Raw genomic sequence first — 21,762 nt, 5'->3', positions numbered from 1 at the left:
ATAATATAGTAGATCTTAAATGTTGTGCACGCATGTGTGTGTGTGTGTACTGAAATTAATATTTTTATGATTATTAATACAATTATACTGTAAAGTTATAGACATATATTACCTTAATTTTTTATTAAAGTACTTTTGCGCATCCTCTGTCATGACTGAAATAAATTTGGTTATTGCATAATAAAAATATAAAAACTAAAATACTAAATAATGTTAATTGTACATTAATTTACATGAGTGCTGGTATCTGTTGAAGTTTTTATAAGAAAGTCTCCTTTAAACACTGTCTGATAGGTTTATCAAATTGAAATTTTGTTTGTATTTATATACGTAATAGTTTCCTAATACATTTAATTTTATGTCATGTTTAACAATTTATAATATTTCTAAATGTGTGTTAATATCAGAAATAGAATGTTTATTGTTTATTAAATGGTCTGCCAAATTAGATGAACTAATTTATTATTTCTGTAATTTCTGTAATGTTCAAGAAATCTAACTTTAAAGGATATATTTGTTTTTCCTATATAAATACCATCACAACCATTACATTTAATTTTATAAATTCCATACAGACTATTTTATTAGTATTATTTTTGTTGTTTTAATATTTTATTATTGTGTTTTGATAGTTGTTTTTTTATAAATATTATTTTATGATGTTTATTTCATCATTTAACTTTTCTTTATTATTATGCGTGTATTTGATTGCTTTTATTAATCAATTACCAAATTAGGTTAATCTAATATGGCAGACCTTTTAATAAAAAAATAAAAAATAAATATTCTATTTCTGGTATTAACACAAATTTAGAAATATTATAAATTAATAAAATAATTTCATAAAATTAAATATATTAGAAAAAATGTTATATATATAACATATTTATATTATTATTATTATGCTTTTACGGCCAACATGGGACCACAAGTCAATTTTAGTTGGATATTTTCTGAGAAAAGCGTGTTATTTTACTCTTTCGAGCTGCCCAGTATTTCTTCATCCGTTCAGATCTTGCTTTCTTTTCTTCATCCGTAAACACCCTCTTCGTTGTATTTTGTCGTTTGTCTGTCTTTTGTTTAAATCTAATGCTTTTATCTTTTAGCTTTGTAATTTTTCCAGTTTTATTCTGTAGGTCAGTCAGGGAAATTCCCAATTCTTTCATATCTTCTCTAATTTCTTTGATCCATCCTACTTCTAGCTTTTGGAACCAGAGCTTTTCAATGATATTTCTTGACGGTCTTGTTTGCGGTGTCCTTATGAGATGACCGAAGAAAGAGATTCTTTTTTTCCGCATAGTATCAGTAACAGGCTCTATTTCTCGATACACCACCTCATTTGGCACAATCCACCATCGGCCTTCTTTTTGGTGTTTTTTATTGATACACGTTCTGACAATTCTCCTCTCTATTTTCAGAATTTTTTCAATTCGGTTTTTCTGAGTGATTTTGAAAAGAGTCTCGCTTCCGTAGGTGACTTCTGGCTGTACTACAGTTTTATAATGTTTAAGTTTTGTTTTAGCAGAAAGGCATTTTTTGTTATATGTTGACCGAGTTAATTTTTGGGATTTAATCATTTTATTTGTCCTGTTTTGCCATGTCACTTTTTCATTTAAATTATAAGTTATTATTTCCCCTAGATATTTAAATTGTTTTACTATTTTAATTTTCTGATTGTTTACCGTAATGTGCTCTATTACCAGAGGATCTATGGCCATTAGTTCAGTTTTTTCGAAAGAGATATGAAGCCCTATCTTTTGTGCTAGGTTTTGAAGGCTCATGATTTGTGTTTTGGCTTCTTGAATATTATTTGCTAAAAGAGCGAGGTCATCTGCAAATCCTAGGCAATTTAGTGTGATGGAGTTTTTCTTAGTACCCATTTTTATATTTTTGGGATTTATTTCATACCATTTTCTCATGACAAATTCAAGGGCGCAGTTAAAAAGGAGTGGTGAGAGGCCGTCTCCTTGCCTCAATCCAGTTTTTATGTAGAAGGGTTGAGAGAGTTCACCTCTGAATTTCACTCTGGACTGGGTATTGGTTAAATACATATATATGGTTAAATACATATTTATATATATATATATATATATATATATATATATATATATATATATATAAATACAAACAAAATTTTAATTTGATAAACTATCAGACAGTGTTTGAAGGAAGACATTCTTATAAAATCTACAACAGGTAGCACTCTCCTATAAATTAATATGCATTTAACATTATTCAAGTATTTTTATTTTACAATAAAGGAATTATATCAATCATGACTGAGAATACGGGATCCTGCAACAGTACTTTCATGAAAAATTAAGTAAGACATGTCTTATTTCAATATTCTGTTCTAGGTGATTTATTTAATACAATTAAAATATAAATATATAAAAAAGAAATATATAGAACCTTTGTTCAGTTTACAGTACAACATAAAACTACCAATACAATAAACTATATGTTTGAAAGCAATCGTGAATTTATAAGGAAGATGTATTGATTGAAGAAAAGTAATCCATGTTCAAGATCTCACTAACCATTTATTAAGTTATTTATATAAAACTAAGTTCAAAATTCAGGGATCTAACATTAACTTTATAACTCTTCGATTAACTTTGTAAAACATTTATAAAAGTAATTAATGTGACAACAATCATTCCACATGAAGTTTAGTAGAAGGTTAGTAAAATATAAAAGATTAATGCAGATAAAAAATGCATTATAATCATGCAATAGAAGCCAAAAAAAAAATAATAATGTAATTATAAATGCACTAACATAAATTTTGTGTTATCATTTTCTTTTACAACAATAAAAATAAATAATTAAAACAAATATATCGTTCAAAATTACCTGCAATTTCACCACCACCGAGATCGTTTAATATTTTTCTATATGAAGGCCTTCTAGATAATATATCTCTTCTTTTTCTAGTTGAATCTTCATCATTTGATAAGCTATCATCGCTGCCTGCTTCTACAACCTATAAATTAATAAAAAAAAAAAAAAAGAAAAAAGAAAAAACCACTAAAATTACCTTATACTACGTATTTTATATAAACCCTTGCAATTTAATTCTGCTAGCAAGTAGAATTTTAAACCATAGCTAGCACCAAATTCAGTTATATATTACAATCCAACATTAAAAAAATTATTTATAATAATAGTTATAAATATATATATTATAATATTCTATATATATATATATATATATATATATATATAAAATAATATATATATTATATATATTAAGCAACATTTTAGTTGCTTACACCATTTTATAGCTCTTTTGGGAGTTATTACTAACTTTTTTCGTAATTTAATCTTTGATAACCGAGCTAGATTCGACTGAATCAATCAATGTAAAATGATCGGAGCCCTGGTTCCATTTATGACACTTTTCATAACTGGCAGGAGAGCTGCTTTTTTATTAAATGTTAGTGACACAGTAACCTACATACCTGTACAGCAATCTAATATCTTTTATATTATATTCAAGAATAGCAGGAAAAGCCAAACTACCACATAAAACTAAGCTTCCTATTCCTGTATCTATGAACTTCTAGAGGAGACCTATAACTAAACGGTGAAGATTTCATGGGAAAAATAATAAACACAGAAAAAACTACAATCAAAGATAAAACGAAACCTATGATCCTTTCAAAAGGATTTTCTGTGGAAGATCACACTCTATCTTCTTCTCAATCAAGAAAATCATGTTTCCTGACATGATGTACTTCTGATATGATAAGGATAAAATACCAATGATAGAGTCTTTATTTAATCCTAGGACTAGCAGCTATTGGTTTTCTGTAATTTAATTAAACGAAGCTATTTGAGAAACCAAAAATTACTAGTCATTTGTATACAATATTTGGACCAAAAATTTTAATATGCCTCGGTTTTTATATAAATAGAAAGCTTCAACTCTGTTCTTTCTTTTACCTTATTTTAACAATTTTTAATTTTATAATTATCAAACAGGCTAGAAGTCGGCTGAATGTTCAAGTAATGGCAATGAAGTACTTACTGGGCAGTTGTTTATTATTGTTCACTTTATTTCTTTTAGAGACAACTATTACAATAACGCATTTACTAAAGCATCATTAAAAAATTCCTTTTTAATATATTTCAGTTTTGAAAGAACAGAAATGTATGTCTATCATTACAAAATCTACCAAAAATTTTACCCAATTAAGATATCTATATTTCAAAATTTATCAACCCACCTGATTTTCAAGAATCTCTTACAACACCGCATTTCAAAGACGGTTCTATTCCTTACTAACCTTCTTATCATCTATGCTTAACTACATCAAGTATTACACTCCACACACAAACATTTTCAAGAATTCTTCTGACCTGTGCCGGTTTAGATTTCCTTAAAATTTTTTCATTGTAAATAAAAAAAATCCCCCATTTCTCGTTTAAGTTACCTTAACTCCTATCATCATCCTTTCTCTGAATAACTTTTATTTCATTTCAAATGATGATTAATAAAATGAAGGAAATAACAATTACGAAAAGGAATTAAGGACAAAGAAACAGAAAAATAAAATAAATGTACATAGTAAAGAGAGATATCGGAAGCTCATATATTGTATTAAATGGAAGTAAGATTAAAATAATTTATTTATTTGGGAACCAAAACTACCAGTGATGGCCAAAACAAAAAAACACATAATTTATAGGAAAAATCAGACAAAAGAATACTACCTGTGAAAAATCATTTAATAACTAAAAATATCATTGAAAACTTGAAAGAAATTATTTTTATTAAAAAAAAAAAAGGAGATAAAAGCTTTTCTTTTTACTAAATGTAGCAAAAAATAAGGAAATTGGCCAGGTTTAAAGAAAATTGTTTAGCATTCCCATTAAGTTAAAAATAATTCATTATTGAAAAACCTTTTTTTGGAAAAAGTTTCTTCTTCATTTTGGGGCTCCCATACTCAAGTAGATGTATTCGGGTAAAATTAATTTTTAAGAAAATAATCCCTACGTGGTGATAAAAGAGATTAAACATTTTTTCTGTTGTTTAAAAAATACACAGATAGGGCAATAATTCTAAATAAACAAAGTTGTAATTTTCTAGAAAGGGGTTGAAAATTTTTGAGTAATTTTTTTTTTCAAGTAATATTATACAGAAAAACGTTAACAAAAAGAATTACGATTTTTATATTTCAAATGCAATCGGTAACCCGCAAGAAGGATTTCAATTTAAGATAAATTTTTTAAAATTCTTTTAAAAAATTTTTTTGCTACTACACACCATTGGAATGGGATGCGCAAAAAAATTTATAGCGGTGTGAAGGCCTATCGATGTGTAGAAAATATAGATGGAAAAAACTCCCTTTTCCTTTTCTAAAGCAACATATAAAAAATAAAAATATATAGTCATATTATAGACAGGGACTGAATGTTAAATAAAAATTTTTGGTCATTCGTAATATAAAAAACTTCAACTTTTGAAGGAAAATATTTTTATTTAGTGCCAGTAAAGATTTGAAATTTTATTTTGGCCAAAACACCCGTTTTTCTAATTTTTGCAAAAATGTAATACGTTGTTTTTCTCCAAAGGTACCAGTCTACCGAATTTAATGAAAAATGGTCAGTAGAGTCCAGTTATAAGATCAAATTACATACATACAAATGTACGTACGACTAAAATAAATCTTTTGGACTTACGAGCACTGGAATAAATTTTTTTTCAGATTATGTATAATTTATTTAATTCTGTTATTTTTTTGTTAAAATTTTTTTTAAAGTCTCCTTAAGGCACAAAACTTAAAAAAAAAATGGTTTTATTCTTTTTACAGATCTACGTACTTTCCTGTTATAGCTATAGCAACATATATTATTATTACGGCTGGGAAATTAATAAATATGTCTGGAGTATGTATTTAAATGAGAAATGAATAATAAGGAAAAATGGTTAAAGAAGACTTGAAATCTTGAAAACAGAATGGTCTAGATAGGCACTCAAGACAAAAAGGTATAACTTATGATTAAATGACTTAGATAAATGCCTTATGGATACTGAATACTAAACTACAGGGATATATTTTACAAATGATTATCAATAATTTGCTTAAAAAAAATAAATAAAAAGAAATGTCTTTTTTCTGTTCAAATGATTTACATAACATTACTTGGGTAAGATCTATTACTTTGGATATATTTATCCAAGATCCTGATGGCCTTGGATAAATAAATCAAAACCTTTAATTTATTAAATTAATATATATAGAGTTTTCTGAAATAGTGGGCTGGCAGTACTTTTTCACATTCTACTTGTAAGACTAAACAAAAAATATCCTTACAGAAAATGGTAATTTCTTCTTCATTCTCCCCCTGTCTGACATTTTGTTATTTTTATATAAAAATTTATATCTCAAGTTCGAATAGAGGAATCACATTAATATTTGGTAAGCGTCTTGCTAATGATGTTTTAAAATTAGCAAAAATTCAGGACTACAACAATTAACGTAAGATTATCACAGGTAATTGTTTTATTTTTATAATTATTAGGTCTATTATTGTGAGAAAATTATTACTTAATTTGATACTAATTTACGATACTAGAATTAACAATAAATAAAAACAATTAATATTTAATCAAATTGAACATAAAGTGGAGGTCATGAAAACAGACATAAAATTATGTCAAATTTCTGCCATAACTGGGCTATTTGTTAACCGATCTAAAAATCTTAAAAATAAAATCGATCTTAAAAATTAAATGTCTTTTTTTTCAAAATAAAAGGCTTGATATTTTAGCAAAATAAATACATTTTGATAAAACTAATATTTATGGAGATATAACGGATTGAAAAATAAATATGGCCACCATTTTGTAATTTACAATTTTTTGCTAATTTTAAAACATCATTACCAAGATGCTTAACAAATATTAATGTGATTCATCGACCAGAACTTGAGATATAAATTTTTATACTAAAATAACAAAATGGTTGACAAGTGGAGAACGAAGGAGAAACTGCTATTTTTCCTAAAAATATTTTTTGTTTAGTTTTACAAGTAGAAACCGAAAAAGTATAGCCAGCCCACAATTTTAGAAATACCCTGGCTATATATGTTTATATATATATATAAATAAAATCTGACAAAATACTACCACCTGTAGCGTCTGCAGACTGCCTTGTGTCGTCTGTATAACAGAATTTGGTTTACTAACTAATATAACATTCCCTTTTGTTAATACGGGTTGAACATTACCAGTTGCTGTTTGTATAACTGACTGTTGATTTGATTGGTTTTGATTTGCTTGTATAACTGACTGTACCTGTAACAAACAATAAAATACATTAATGATAACTTACATCTTTATATATATACTACAAATACTTATAAGATATTTTTATAACACTTATAATAAAAAAATAATATAAAATTTAAAAAAAGACATATTTTACAAATGATTATCAATAAATGGTTCAAAAGATAGAAATGAAAAGAATCACTTTTTTTCTGTTCCAATGATTCACATAACACTACTTGGGTAAATCAATTATTTTTTTATCTAAGGTCCTAATGGCCTTCGATAAATAAATCAAAACTTAAAAATTACTAATTTAAAAACAGAACAAGATTTAATAATAATTTTACAGATTGTTAAACTTTTAATCCACTACAGTTTAATTTCAGCAATTGAAAAAATTCTTGCGCAGTTCTGCTCAAGAAAACCAACTTTTCATTATTTTATTTTGTATAATTATTGTACATAAATTTTTGCCCAAGAAATAAACAATACATTAATTACATGAGAAAACCAAAGGAGAAACAATTTCTTTTAATATATTTTTTGTTTACAAGAAAATAATTATAATCATAATTTGATGAAATAATTAAAAATAACGAGTAGACTCTACACACAAGCATCAAGTTTAAACTCTCTCACCACTACGACTTGATGCATACAAGCGTATATGAAAAATACAGAAATATAAAGTCAATATAACTATAAACTGATGTTATATTGTCGGTTGTCAACCTTAAACCGAGTGTAACTCAAGAACGAATTAACTAATTAATCTCCATCAAATTTTTACATGCAAACTTCAGATACACTACTACAGCATATCTAAATCTGAATCAAATTGATTAAGTAGTTTTGGAGATTTTCGAGCACAAATTTTATACATAGGCCTCTATATATATATATATATATATATATATATATATACAGCATTCCCATCCCGGCTTCAGCTGCACTATATGATTATCTGCATTTCCTGTCGTGGTCAAAAATATTTAGCTGGTCATGGCTCACCTCGCTTGCCCTTCCCACCTAGCCAGAGGGCTCTGCCCCCTTTGACACTGCTGTTATTAAACTCATGCTTGTGAAAATAAAAATTAAAGCGTGTTCGATTAATAAAAAATACCAGTGTATTGTAATTTACTCAGAGCAACAGTTTGGTCATTACACATCATGAAACTTTGAGCGGTCTAAGAATGTGGTTATCAAAACCAATCCAGTCCACCAGTCCATCTTAAAAATATTAGTTACAATTGGTTACCTGCATGAAGTAAAGGTAAAAATGTATTCTGCCCGGTTCTTAGCATTACCCAATAAATACCACTAGGAGGTGATTATACTTCATTTTTAATTTTTTAATTACTTTTATTTTATGTTTTTTAGTCAAGTAACTGGAAGGAAGGTGCAGTCAGTCACTTCACACATACAGTAACTGTGGCTGTGTTGATTGAGCCACCGCGTTGTACACTGTTGCACCCCTTAAGAAATATCAGAATTAAAAAATAACTGAAAATGATTTTTAGATATTTATCTGAAGAGTACTTGTAAACCCCAATCTAGTGAATATCTTGTTTAGTATAGTTAGAAACAGGGAAAATTTCCAACCACTGTTCAAATTTTTTTTTACCTTTCTTCACCTCTTTCAAAGTCAAATTTCAAAAAATCTAAAAATTGATTTTTTAGATATTTACATGAACTTTACAAATACCATAGGTCAAGTTGATATCTTTATTTGTTACAGACAAATTAAAAAAATTGTAAATTTCATTATCACACCATTTTAACCATCTTAATTCAGAATTTCAAAAACATTCTTACACCGTAAAAAGAACATTTGAAGCATATTCATAAAATAAGGGCCGTTTGGTTATTAAAAAACAATTAACTCATGAGAAAAGGTTTTTACTTACAGTTTTAGTTTACTTCATATTTACTTCATTTTTCCACATAATCGCCATTCAGTTCTAAGCACTTTTCATAACACTGCACCAGTTTCTTTAACCCCTATGCAGAAGTTTGCCGCCTGGAAATTGAACCAGCTGACAACAGCAGTCTTGAGTTCCTTGTTGTTTTCAAACCACTGTCCACAAAGTCACGTTTTCAACACAAGAAATAGAAGTAGTCTAGGTGTAAGGTCGGGATTATATGGAGGGTGGTCAAAAAGTTCCAACAAAAATCTTGAATCTTCTTGGTTAAGACAGCAGTGTGAGGACCCACATTGTCAATTACACTGGATGACAGTTTCCTGCATCATCGATTTTGGATCGCACATCTCAGTTTAGTGAGCATTATGCACTACACATCAGCTATAATTGTTGATCTACATTCTACGACATCAACCAATACTATGCACTTTTCTTCCAAAAAAAAAAAACAAGCGGTAGCCAACATTTTTCGACTCGAATACAGAGACTGCCTAAACTTTTTCGGTTTTGGAGAAGTTGAATAGCACCATGCATTGACCGTTGTTTTGATTCTGTCTTGGAGTAGGATATCTGCATCCCATTGCCCATAACAATGTGGAGAAAACAAATAATCTCCATCTTGTAGATACCAGTTCAAAAGCACTTGTCCACTGCATATTCTTTGCTCTTTGTGTTGGTCAGTGAGCATTTTTGGTACCCATCTTGCACATAATTTGTGATATCCAAGCTTTTCTGTGACAATTGTGTACAGGTGCATCCAACAAGCAGAAATTTATCAGCCAGAGCACTAATCGTCAATTGCCGATCACATCACAGTTTTCGGTTCACTTATTCAACGACTTTACCAGTGTGAATACTGGGCCACTCCGCTCTTCGTCAAGCACATTTGTACGGCCATTTTTAAATCTCAACACCTTTATCTAACCTTTCCTTCGCTCATTACTGTAGGTCCATACACTAGGCACAACTCCCGATGAATTTCAGCAGCTGAAGATCCTTTTGTACACAAAAATTGTATCACAGCGTACACTTCACAACAGGCGGGAGAAACGATTGTCGTGAACATTGCAATTTGCATTCACTGGCAGGCAAACGACTACCGAATCAAAACAACAACTGCAGTGACTTCATAAATAGCTGATAGAAGGCCCTGCATGCATGAAACTGTTTTCATACCTGCTAATATTTAAATATAAACCGACGACCCTTACTTTATAAATATGCCTTGTACATACAAATTTTCATCAATTTATCTGTGTTTGGGCTGGGCATTGATGAATCAGTTATTCATTCAGGACAAGTTGCTTTATAGGTGCAAATATAATTTCTTTATATATATATAAAAAAGGAAAACACATTTTAAGTGTATGGTAATTTTGTACTCCTCATACATCAAGACATAAAGAAAATTCAATTTCATCCCCCAATTCTACCAAACGATCAAAAATAATACCATACTTTTCTTTGAAAAGTTGGTAAAAATATTTATCTAGCAAGTTTTTTTTTGTATTAATAGGAAGCAAGTACAATGGATGAAGTTAAGATATTTTTACCTTTTTAGACAACTTGTTCCTTCTGATGTTCTTTCTTAATACTAGTTTTCAGTCTTACAACAAACACTATCATAAAGGCTATTCAATAAGTTATCTGACTAAGGGCTGGAGGAAAAATAATCCACTTTATTTACTTGGTTAAACTGCACGTCGGGGTAAAAAAACTTTTAAATCTGAACGGACAGGGATATTCATTTTCATGTTTCTTGGCCAAAATTTTCATAAATTTATCAATTAAGTTAAATTTGCTTAAATGCTGATGTTAATAGAAAATTTTAAACTAAAAAATTCTTTACAATAATTTTAAAGACTGATAATGTCATAAGATCAAAAGAATATAATCTTTATAAAAAAAAAATCTGAAAATGGTTTATATCAGTACACACACATTGAATTCTAAATAATTTTTTCTTCATTTTAATAACAAAAATACTTATTTACATGATATTCAAGGACAAATAAATTCCAAATAATTGAGTTAGTACACTTAAAACGAAAATAATTAACCTGATACTTTTTCAAGTAGGGAAAAAACAGCACTACAAACCACATCAAACAATATAATTACATTAAGTGAAATATATTAAATATTAAGCTTAATAATAATTTTTATTATTATTATAATTAAGTTTTTTCATAAATATTAATTTTAATAACAAGAATTAAATAAAGAAAAAAAGACAATAAAAACGTAATTAAAATAACATTTAAACACTGTATAATAAAATAAAAAATAAAATGGTCCCTCAATATATAAAAGCTTTATTGCTCTAAGGTTATTATATAATATCGTTTAATGAAATTTTGGAGGTTGCTCAATAATCTATATTTGTATATATAACATCAAGCATAAACGATTTCATAAATAAATACTCTATTTATAAAGTAGATAATTATACATCAAATACAGTATGTCAGAAACAGACAGATGCACTTCTATAGATTAAAAAACAAAGTGCTTCATCATCGTCAGAAAGAATCAAGAACATACATAAGAAAACAATATTATAACAATTTAAAATCAGAATCCACATCACTACAAGAAACATAACAACAGTGTAAAGAGACCAGAAGAAGAATAACAACAGTTTAGAGAGAAAAATAACAACAGCGGAAAAACTATTTAATACAATAAACTGCACTGGCATTTAAATTCACACTTCTGACACAGAAATTATAAGCTGTTTGAAAAATGTTTTCCGTTATTATAATCCCTTCTGTTTATATTAAAACAACAGCTCTGCTTGAAAATTGCACAGAGGAAGAACAGCTGCTATAAGATTTTTCCATATTTTCTGAAGTAAGACCAGCTGAAATTCACTCGATGTTAAGACAGAACAATAGTGTATTAACTGAACAAATTTTTATTAAATCATTCAGAACAAGCATCACCAATTTTTATCATAGCAGAAGAGACTGATGGAAGTTTTGACTTGACATTTTGCAAAACTGCATTTTTTTTGCAATTATTTAGAAGAACAAATCACTACCAGCAGAGAGTACTATTATGACATGCTAGAAGATAAATTGAAACCTGTAACAAGACGGAAATGTTCTGGTTATCTCTCAGAAAGCATTAATTCTTTTGCACGATAACGTCCACCACCATACCACCCCAAAAGACACAGGTAGCTATTCAGGATCAGGACTTGTTCCCAAATCTGACATACTGTCCTGATCTTGCAAAAGGTATTCTTTTGTTCAATCCTCTCAAAGAATTTTTACGTGGTACTGAGTTCAGCAACAATGAGCAGATCAAGAAAGCTCAAAGAAAGATGGACAAATGCTTAAAATGGAATTACAATTATGTTGAAAAGTGGCATTAGTTTCACTGTCTTTGATTAAATTACAATTTTTCTAGCCAGCTGTCTCTTTAATTATTGAACGTATATAAGAAAAGTAATTATTCAGAATAACAGTGTGATGTAAGTACAAGAGCAGTCTACAAGAGCTAACTACAAGACGCAAGTCTACTTTGAAAAACTTAGGCGAGCCATCCAGAACAAACAACGCAGTATTATGCTGTGATCCAGTGTTGTTGCATAACAATGTTCGTCCTCAAAGTGCTCCAAGAACTCAAGAATTTCTGAATCAATTCCAACAAGATATTTTTGATAATCCTCCTTACAGCCTAGACTTGACACCAAGTGATTTTCATCTCTTACTCTTCAGGTGAGTAAATTAAAAAATATATTTTTTTAATTTTAAGAGGTGGGGGGCATTATTTGTATATGCATTGTACGTAAAAAATTTGCAAGTCTTCTATAAAATGCCTCTGAAGAAAATCAAAATTGGTTTTTAAAGAGAAATTGGTACTTACATATTAACGCCACAACAGCTACAGCTTTAGGTTATGTTGACTTCATGTACTGACAAATCGTACGTATATCAAAATAACCTAACTAAATATAACCTACGCTCGCTAACCTCTTATAATTAACATTAAATATGCATAATATATACAACTTATTAATAATATAACCTTAATGTTATAGCACCGAAATCCGATTGACTACTTTGTTTTTAAATAAAGCTGTAGCTGTAGCTGCGGTGGCGTTAATACGAAAGTACCGAGGTTAGCAAGCGTAGGTTATATTTAGTTAGGTTATTTTGATATACGTACGATTTGTCAGCACATGAAGTCAACATAACCTAAAGCTGTAGCTGTAGTGGCGTTAATACATAAGTACCGAAAAATTAATATGATTAATGGCCTATATACAGAAATATTTGGGCCAAATTTGAAGGAAATTGGTTCAGTCTGCACATGTATCGGCACATAGATGTATGTTTTTTTTGGTCTAGATGAACTAGTTGGGAGAACATAGATTTGCAAAAAAACCTGATATCCCATTTTTGACATGATTAACCTATACTTTCCCCTTTAATTCAGCTACATTCACCAGGAAGGTAATTGTAATTATACAAAAAAATAATGGAAAAATATTATTGTAGATAAAAAAAAGGTAGCATTACTCTCAAAATTTATATAAGATTATATATTTATAATGCGACAATAAAGGCAATAAAAACTTTTTTTTTTAAGTATTCATTTAAGATGAACTCAAGCAACCAGTTACATTAAACGAAATAATCAGCACCTACTCAATCCTGTGATAATAGAAATTAACACTATCTATCTTATAGTACTGCTAAAAAAAAAATTATTAAGAAATGTGATTAGGTGAGCCCTTAAGCGTAATGTGCAGCCAATGAACAGAAAACAAGAGTCCCCCCAGTTTGTCCACTGTATTTCATTAATTCAAACGAACAAGAAAATTGCTGAACAATTACGGTTCACTTTACTGAGGGACATTTGACCAAAGAAAAAAAAAATTTTTTTGACTATTTTTACTTAAGTAACCCAAAACTCGAATAATAAAAACAGTTTTATGACAAGTAAAGAAAAATAATGGAATTGTATTTATCTTTTTTTACAAAATAAAAATAATATAATTTTTGTAATTATAAAACTGTAAATAGAGCATCCCCATTGATTAAATGGCTCCTCGATCAGGTGATCCATCAGTCAAGTACCCTGAAATATCTGAACCAGTGGTAAATTATCACATTTTTTATTAAACAGAACCTTATGTGTTAAACCGTGCATGCGCACGCACATACATTCACATGCACGCACACAATTTTAAGAAATAACAAAACACAAAAACTAGTATGATAACTTACAGATGTTATAGCGATTGGATGGGGATGTGCTGTTGACCCAGGTGAATGAGCCAATGGGTCACCGCTGCTTGCAGATGTACCGTTCTCTTCTACCATCCCGTCCATAACAAGGGGATACCCCGGTCAAATCCTGTTATCAGAAAACAACATTTTTAATCGATTAATATACTTAATAAAAAAAAAAAAATTAATCCAAATCAAACCGTTTAAATCACATACAAACAAACTCACGCATTCATGTATGCACACAATAACTCCTATTTTCATAAAATATAATAATGAATAATTTATATCTCATTAATATTTTATATACAGAAATGGATTTTCAACAAAAAATATTTTTATATAATATGCCAACATACAGATAAGAATTTGGTTAATACAATAAAAAAATTTTTGAAAATTTTAATAGTACAGATTTCTAAGCTGTTTCGCAAGTATTGTTTAGTTACTAGTGACGAGCAGATCACAAGAGGAAAAAAATTATAAATAGTTTTAATTGAAAAACTGCTAATAAATTTTCTTACTTCATGATGTTTTATTAAAACATTGTCACCTTCTTTTCAAGGCTGTTGTTCTGATATGATAGCATCCGATGAATTATTTCTTGGAAGCAATATAACAAAAGAAAGAAAATTAAACAGTTCATATATCATATACTAACTGTATTTTTCCCTCGGAGAAAATTTTATACGTCTGTGACATTATTTAATCTTCAAAGATATATCTTAGCAACGCTGATTTATAATACTTTAAACCCTCAATCAAAGTACATCATGTCATATTATTCAAAATGGCAGAAAATCAAATCATGTTGAGTTATTTACAAATATTTAGAACAGAAGTGTTATTCATGTAATTCATATAAATTAAGCTAGATGGGTTTTTTTGATGTAGAAGTTTTTTTCACAACACCAAGCAAAAACATGCAAGAGAAAATTTACTGTGTTAATATTTTAGAAACCAAAGAATTCTTGACAAATAATTTGGTGCGATTAGATGAAGAAAACATAGAACAAAAATACTTAAAAGAAAATATTTTAACTTTTTAAAACAACATATTTTCCAATTTTTACAGCCAAAAAATACTCAAATTTTTATCCCACCGAAAAAATTCATTACCTACTCAACAATTTCTAACAGATAATGAGTTTTTGCCATGACAATACTTAAGTTAATTAATCTAATAGATAAACCTGTAATCTTATCACAAATCCTAATTAGTACATGAAACATGACCTGTTGTACAAAAAATATCAAATCAGGCTCTAAAATATCATTGTTGAGAATCTTACTTCATTAAAATTCAAACTGACAGAAATTTTCAGGATAATCCATCCAAGGAAATTGAAATAGATCTCATTTTGTGTGTTTCTACTGATTTTTTTTTGTTTCATAATTTCCCTTTGATTTTGTACAATTTTCAGCTTTCAGTGTTATAGTTTTTGTTCACAAATCAGTCATACACATTGAAACATTTCTTTATACACTAATGTTTTTTTGTAAATGTTTCTGAAATGGAAGCAAATGAAAAAAACGACTATATAACTATACTCGTGATCTAGCATTGATTTACCTGGAATATAAACCTCAATTGTAATGTTAAGGAACTACTGAATCGGGGAAGGATTAGATGTATACAATTTAGAAAGGATATTAAGAAAGTATTGGCCGTTATCAATTCAAGGAACATAATCTTAAGAAAACTACAGATAAGTTTAAAAAAAAAAGAAAAGATGTTTCTAGTTTTCTAGGTTGATGAATAGATTAAAAAGGATTCCAATTGGATAGCTTCAAAAGTTCCAGAATTAGGAGGGTTTTACTGGTTAATTTTCTGAGAAAACAAGTTAGTTTTTAAAAATGTATTAAAAAAGCATATTCAGAAATTTTTATGATTTCACAAAAATCGATCTGGGGATATTCCAATTTAATTCCACAAATGATCAGTGCATCGCTATTTTTGATTTTGATGATATTTGGTATATGATAACTACCAAAACTTTTTCTTGCATAATAAGATATAACTCACCAACAGGCAAAAACAACCATTTTCATCACTCTTCTCATGAGCTTAGCATTCTTATTGACATCGTACAGAGGGTCAAAATAGCTTTTTGAAAGAGTAAAGATGGAACTTCACCTTAGTGTACTCAAAATTCATTTTGTTACATAATGAAATCTTGTAATGTTTACTGAAGACATAAGTTTTTTTTTTAAATTTTGGGCCAACATAAATAAAGAAGGGCTCAGGGTAACAGGCCTGTTATTTACCTTTTAATTCTTGGGTACAAGCAGTACTTTAAAAAAAAAAATATTGGACTATTACCTAGTGTCCTTCATTAAAAAAAAGGCCACCAAATCTTAAGATTTTGAAAATGTCTCATTTTTGGGGCCCAGAAACAACATGTGGGACAAGTGGCAAAAATCTGAAATTTGTACGCCTTAATGGCTTAAGTACTTTTCATTTACTTTAAAACCATATTAAATTTTTTGAATTTGAGTAGTTAGTTCACAAAAAAAAAGAGAGAGAGAATAATTAAACTCAAAAATACCGTACACTGACACATAAATTCAGATTTTGGAACCAAAAATACAATTTTTCTTATCATAATTATTAATAAAAAATAATTCACCCTCATTATTTGATGGATATTCTAATTCAGTCAGTACGGTCTACTAAATGACAAAAGCACATTTTAAACAAGATTTTTTTAGATAAACAATATTTTCATTCGCATAATACTTAGGATTTAATTTCTCGTTGTTAGTATTTTTTTTTCAATTTAAAAAAAATCAAAAAATCATATTTCATACTTTTCATGACATTTTTTGTTTAAATGATAAAGGCACAAAACTTGATATTAAACAAATAAATATAATTAATATTGCATAGGCTTACAAAGCTGGATAAAGGCAAATCAATTCTAGATAAACGAGATTGAATAAACATAAACTGAGTAAAGTCAGCCTTGAAAATACTATTTGGAATGAACAACAATATAAATAAATGTTCGTTCATGTTTATCGTCTTGAGAAAACAAACTTTAATAATTACACATGCTCTCAGACATAAATACTGTGAACTTGTAGTGGTAGATTTAACTTGCTGTTATAACAGTGCACCGAAGAAAATAATTAATATATTTTTCAATAAAATTCTAAGCATAATTTAAAACTAGATATATTATCTATTTAATCCTAATAAAATAACCTTCAAAATGAAATTTCTCACATAAAAATACACTAACTTAAATATATGTGTACAGCATGGTGGACATACATAGCACATAAATATTACACTACAAAAAACATTTCCTAGGAAAAATTAAAAAAATCTGTACATGGACATCTCTCCATGTCGTAACAAAATATTTTTCACGATCATTATTTAATTTTTTTTATTCATTACAGATCATTTTTCAAAAGATTCTAGCGGGGAAAAATAAAGTAAAAAGATGTCTGAACAACTTACATCACAAACTATTTTAAATCTTGAACGGGTAGAATCAAGCACCAATATTTATTTGACGATTTATTTGTTACAGGTATAATTTATAAATTCTTTGCTAGATAACATAATTTTAAGAAGTCACAACCAAAAATGGTATATAATCACTCTCAAAAACAATAAGCATCCGTGCCAAGGTACTAAGCAACGAAAGTGAGTGAAGTTTGTTTCCAGTGACTTCTTTATTGAACCATATATATGACGGTTATTTTTTGTTTGAAGGTCCGATCGGTCACGAAATTAAAACCACAGTGAAAATAAAAAATTTTTTATTTGTAACAAGTACTTGCATAGTTATGCTATTTCTCTACATAGTCACCACAGCGATTTAGACATTTGTCATAGCGTGGTACCAACTTTCCAATACCCTCTTCATAGAACAGAACCACCTGAGTTTTCGGCCATGTTTCTACGCTGGTCTCCATCTCGCACACAGTTTGTGGTACTGAAGTCTCTCATTCACAATGGTGCAGAGAACTGACCTTGAAATTTCAGGAAACAAATCACTCAATACAGAAATTGTGAACCGACGATTTTCTCGAATCACCTTATCCTCTCGCTCAATGAGATCATCAGTTGATACTTGCTTCCTTCCCTGACCGCCTGCATCATGAACATCTGTACGTTCTGCTTTAAAGTTCCTGCACCATTTTCGCACTTTGCTGTCACTCATTAAAGTTTCACCGTACACATTACTTATTCATCTATGAATTTCGGCCGCATTACACCCCTCAGCATGAAGAAATCGAATTACCGCACGCACTTCACACTTGGCGGGAAATGCTATTGTTGTAGACATGTTTACATGCTAGCTGCTTGTTCAGAACTAAATGAAGTGATGTGGCGTGATTGAAGGCCATACTAGAGACACTGTGCAACACATATGTGCAAAGGTTCATCTGATTTTTGCGCGGGTTTTTATTTCGCGACCGATCGAACCTTGAAAAAAGGATAACCCTCATATGTACTGTTATACATTAGATAACCAGATCTACTGAAACAATAATTGGTCATAGAGAAATGATATCTTTATTGTTTTCACAAAAGGTAGTGTGCTACATAGCCAGAATTTCTTTTGAGACGGCTTCCACTAACCACGATTAACAATAATTATACAAATTTAATATATAACTAATAAGTTTGAGAATATAAAATAAATACAATTTTACATTTAAAATTTTCATACATTACATACTAAATGTTATCGACCTAAAATTTGGTAAAAACCAAGATATTTTCCTAACCTAACAGCAACATTACAGTGTCGCTGTAATTTTTAATTTTTTTTTCATATATCTGATATTATTCCTCTCTTTGTAAATTATCAAGAAATAAAATAATAAAAAGAAATTTGTTATTTAATGGAAGAAGGTAGGGACACCGTCTGTAGATTTTAAAAGTAATACAAAGTTACCTTCAGAAGATTTTAATTTCTTTTACATCAGATACAATTGAAAGCAAGTGTTTCAGAATTTCGCACAATAAAGCTATAAGCTGTAACCGTAGAATACATGTGAGATGGTTATTTGAACCAAGTATGAAGCAATATATATTTTATTATGGTGTTAGGTTTTATACTGTACCTGCAACTTAAGATCTGCTTTTTAACCAACAAACTAGCACTGATCATCATACTAACAATGGTAGGCAGTCAGCTTACATTACTTACTGATGCTCTTTTGCTAGGTGGCACGCGGGTCCTTACTTTAAATCTAAAATGGCAGCTTCCAACTCGGCCAGTAAAAATTACATTGATATTAAGTATAAATTACATAACATTTTATTGATAAGAAAAAGTTCATCATATTTATCCATCGGTGTGATTGTTTTAGCAACGTTTTCATTAACTCACAACATCGACAGTTTAAAATATTTAAAATTATTTCTAATTTCTAATTTGTTTGTGGTCTTACTATTTTTAATCAATATTTCACCTCTAATATGTCCCAGCTAATTATAGCTTTCCTACTTTGAATTAATCTAATTAAGCTTCTATTCTTGAACACTCTCTTCAAGTTTCCTATTTTCATTTTTCTCCATTTAATTCACTCTAATCACACACATTACAGTTACAACGAGCAACAACCAACAATAATAAGTTCTTTATTTCATTTACCACCGCCTTACTTAAGAGCATAAAACAGAACTGAAAGAAGATAAAGATGGTATGTTTTTTAACAGAGCATAATCTCAGAATAATTAAGATATTACCTTATAATTAAGCATATTTTTTAAAAGAATAAAATTCATAAGATAGAATACGGTCAACATGTGCTTTCCATTTCTTCTATTATAAAAAGGTTACTACTGTAAGTAACGTTTTGCATTATTATGCTTGTAATATAACAATAGTATTTGTTACAACTTACGCCATAACATTTTTATACAACAAATATTATTAAATTTTCTGTACCATTAAGTAAACCAATAATAATTGCATAATACATATAATAACCAAATATCACCAAAAATATTGGAGCATTGTTTACTTTAATTGTAACATTTTTTGTAAGGTCTATCTAATAAATAATTATTAAAGTATTTTTTTTTATGTTTCATCATTTTTATAAAGATATTTTTTTTAAATATTGATAATGATTATATGTAATTTTCAAAATTATATTTAATAGCTTTTTAGTTGTACATTTATTATTATTTTTTTTAAATACATGAAACTAGATGATACATGATTTTAAATCTACTGTAGACATACTTTACCAATTAAAAAATAAATTCAAAATGTTTAAATATAATTTTATTAATTTTTACTGTGGAGAAATGCAAACTTTTATTTTGAAAAAAAAAACAATATTCTATCGTTTTCCAAGTACACTGTAAATATTTAAATGTGTATATGTTTGGTATATAAATGCAGTTTATTGGATTTTATTTAAAAAACACAACTGAAAGATAAATAATAAGTCTAAAAATATAATACATATATATATTTTAGTAAAACATTGTAATTAACAATAAAAACTCGTTAATTACTAAACAAAAATAATAACACAAGCATTTTTGCTAGAAAAATATTATCTACAATATACGTTAAAATGCCTTGTAACCATCATTAAAAATAAAATTTCTAATTATCGATCGTACTATCAATGACCTTATCACGTTAAGTCACATTTAAACACTTAAAATAATTAACAGCGAGAAAAAAATTAAATAACCACAAATCTAACATATAATTATTCCAGCTATAAAAAATATTATAGATGGAAATGAATTAAACAAGGTTGCCAAATATGTAGATAACTTAAAAACCGACTGCGAATGACAATTCACTAGAATACTATCGAATAATGTACTGCTTAATAATAACATACAGGTTACAATAAATGTAATTTTCTTATATTAATAACTAACATAATTTAGGGCATATTATATATACTAATAAACCTTGTACAGCTAAAAACTACTCAATTAAGCATATGTTCCCTTCATTATACATTCCCACATCTTCCTCAGGTGTTACAAATCGGTTCCCATAGAAACACTGCATGTAGACAAAAGACATCAGCTATATTTAAATATCATCACGTATACAGTCAGTTGCCATTTTATACTGTACCACTGAACACAAGTAGTACATAGTGAAATATGGAGGTGAATGTCACCAGTTCCAAGGTACGCAAAATCATTAGTTTTTTGCAAGCAGAAGAAACATCTGTAAGATCCATTATCAGCTGTGAGTAATTTACAGTAATAATATAATGAGCAATGGTTCTATGAGGAATGACAATGAAGGGAAGGGTAAAGTAATGTACACAAGTTAATAAAAGAGAAACATTCCATTACGAGTGA

General features: G+C 28.6%; 1 protein-coding gene across 3 annotated transcripts in view; it reads right to left on the bottom strand.

Annotated features, from left to right (window-relative positions):
- The window catches only part of CrebB (Cyclic-AMP response element binding protein B), an 84,664-nt gene that overhangs the window by 46,829 nt on the left and 16,073 nt on the right, over positions 1 to 21,762 (bottom strand). For all 3 annotated transcript variants that reach the window (XM_075381070.1, XM_075381069.1, XM_075381071.1), the window contains exons 2-4: positions 14,445 to 14,574; positions 7,139 to 7,306; positions 2,857 to 2,986 (exon numbers count right to left, since the gene is read on the bottom strand). In XM_075381070.1, the coding sequence (XP_075237185.1) occupies positions 2,857 to 2,986; positions 7,139 to 7,306; positions 14,445 to 14,549 (403 nt within the window). In that variant the 5' untranslated portion in view covers positions 14,550 to 14,574. The remainder of the gene's footprint in view (positions 1 to 2,856; positions 2,987 to 7,138; positions 7,307 to 14,444; positions 14,575 to 21,762) is intronic.

Source organism: Lycorma delicatula, chromosome 13 (genome assembly GCF_047948215.1).
Source record: "Lycorma delicatula isolate Av1 chromosome 13, ASM4794821v1, whole genome shotgun sequence".
In the NCBI taxonomy this organism is placed as follows: domain Eukaryota; kingdom Metazoa; phylum Arthropoda; class Insecta; order Hemiptera; family Fulgoridae; genus Lycorma; species Lycorma delicatula.
The sequence above is the reverse complement of the archived record's forward strand: the minus strand, read 5'-3'. Positions and strand labels throughout refer to the sequence as shown.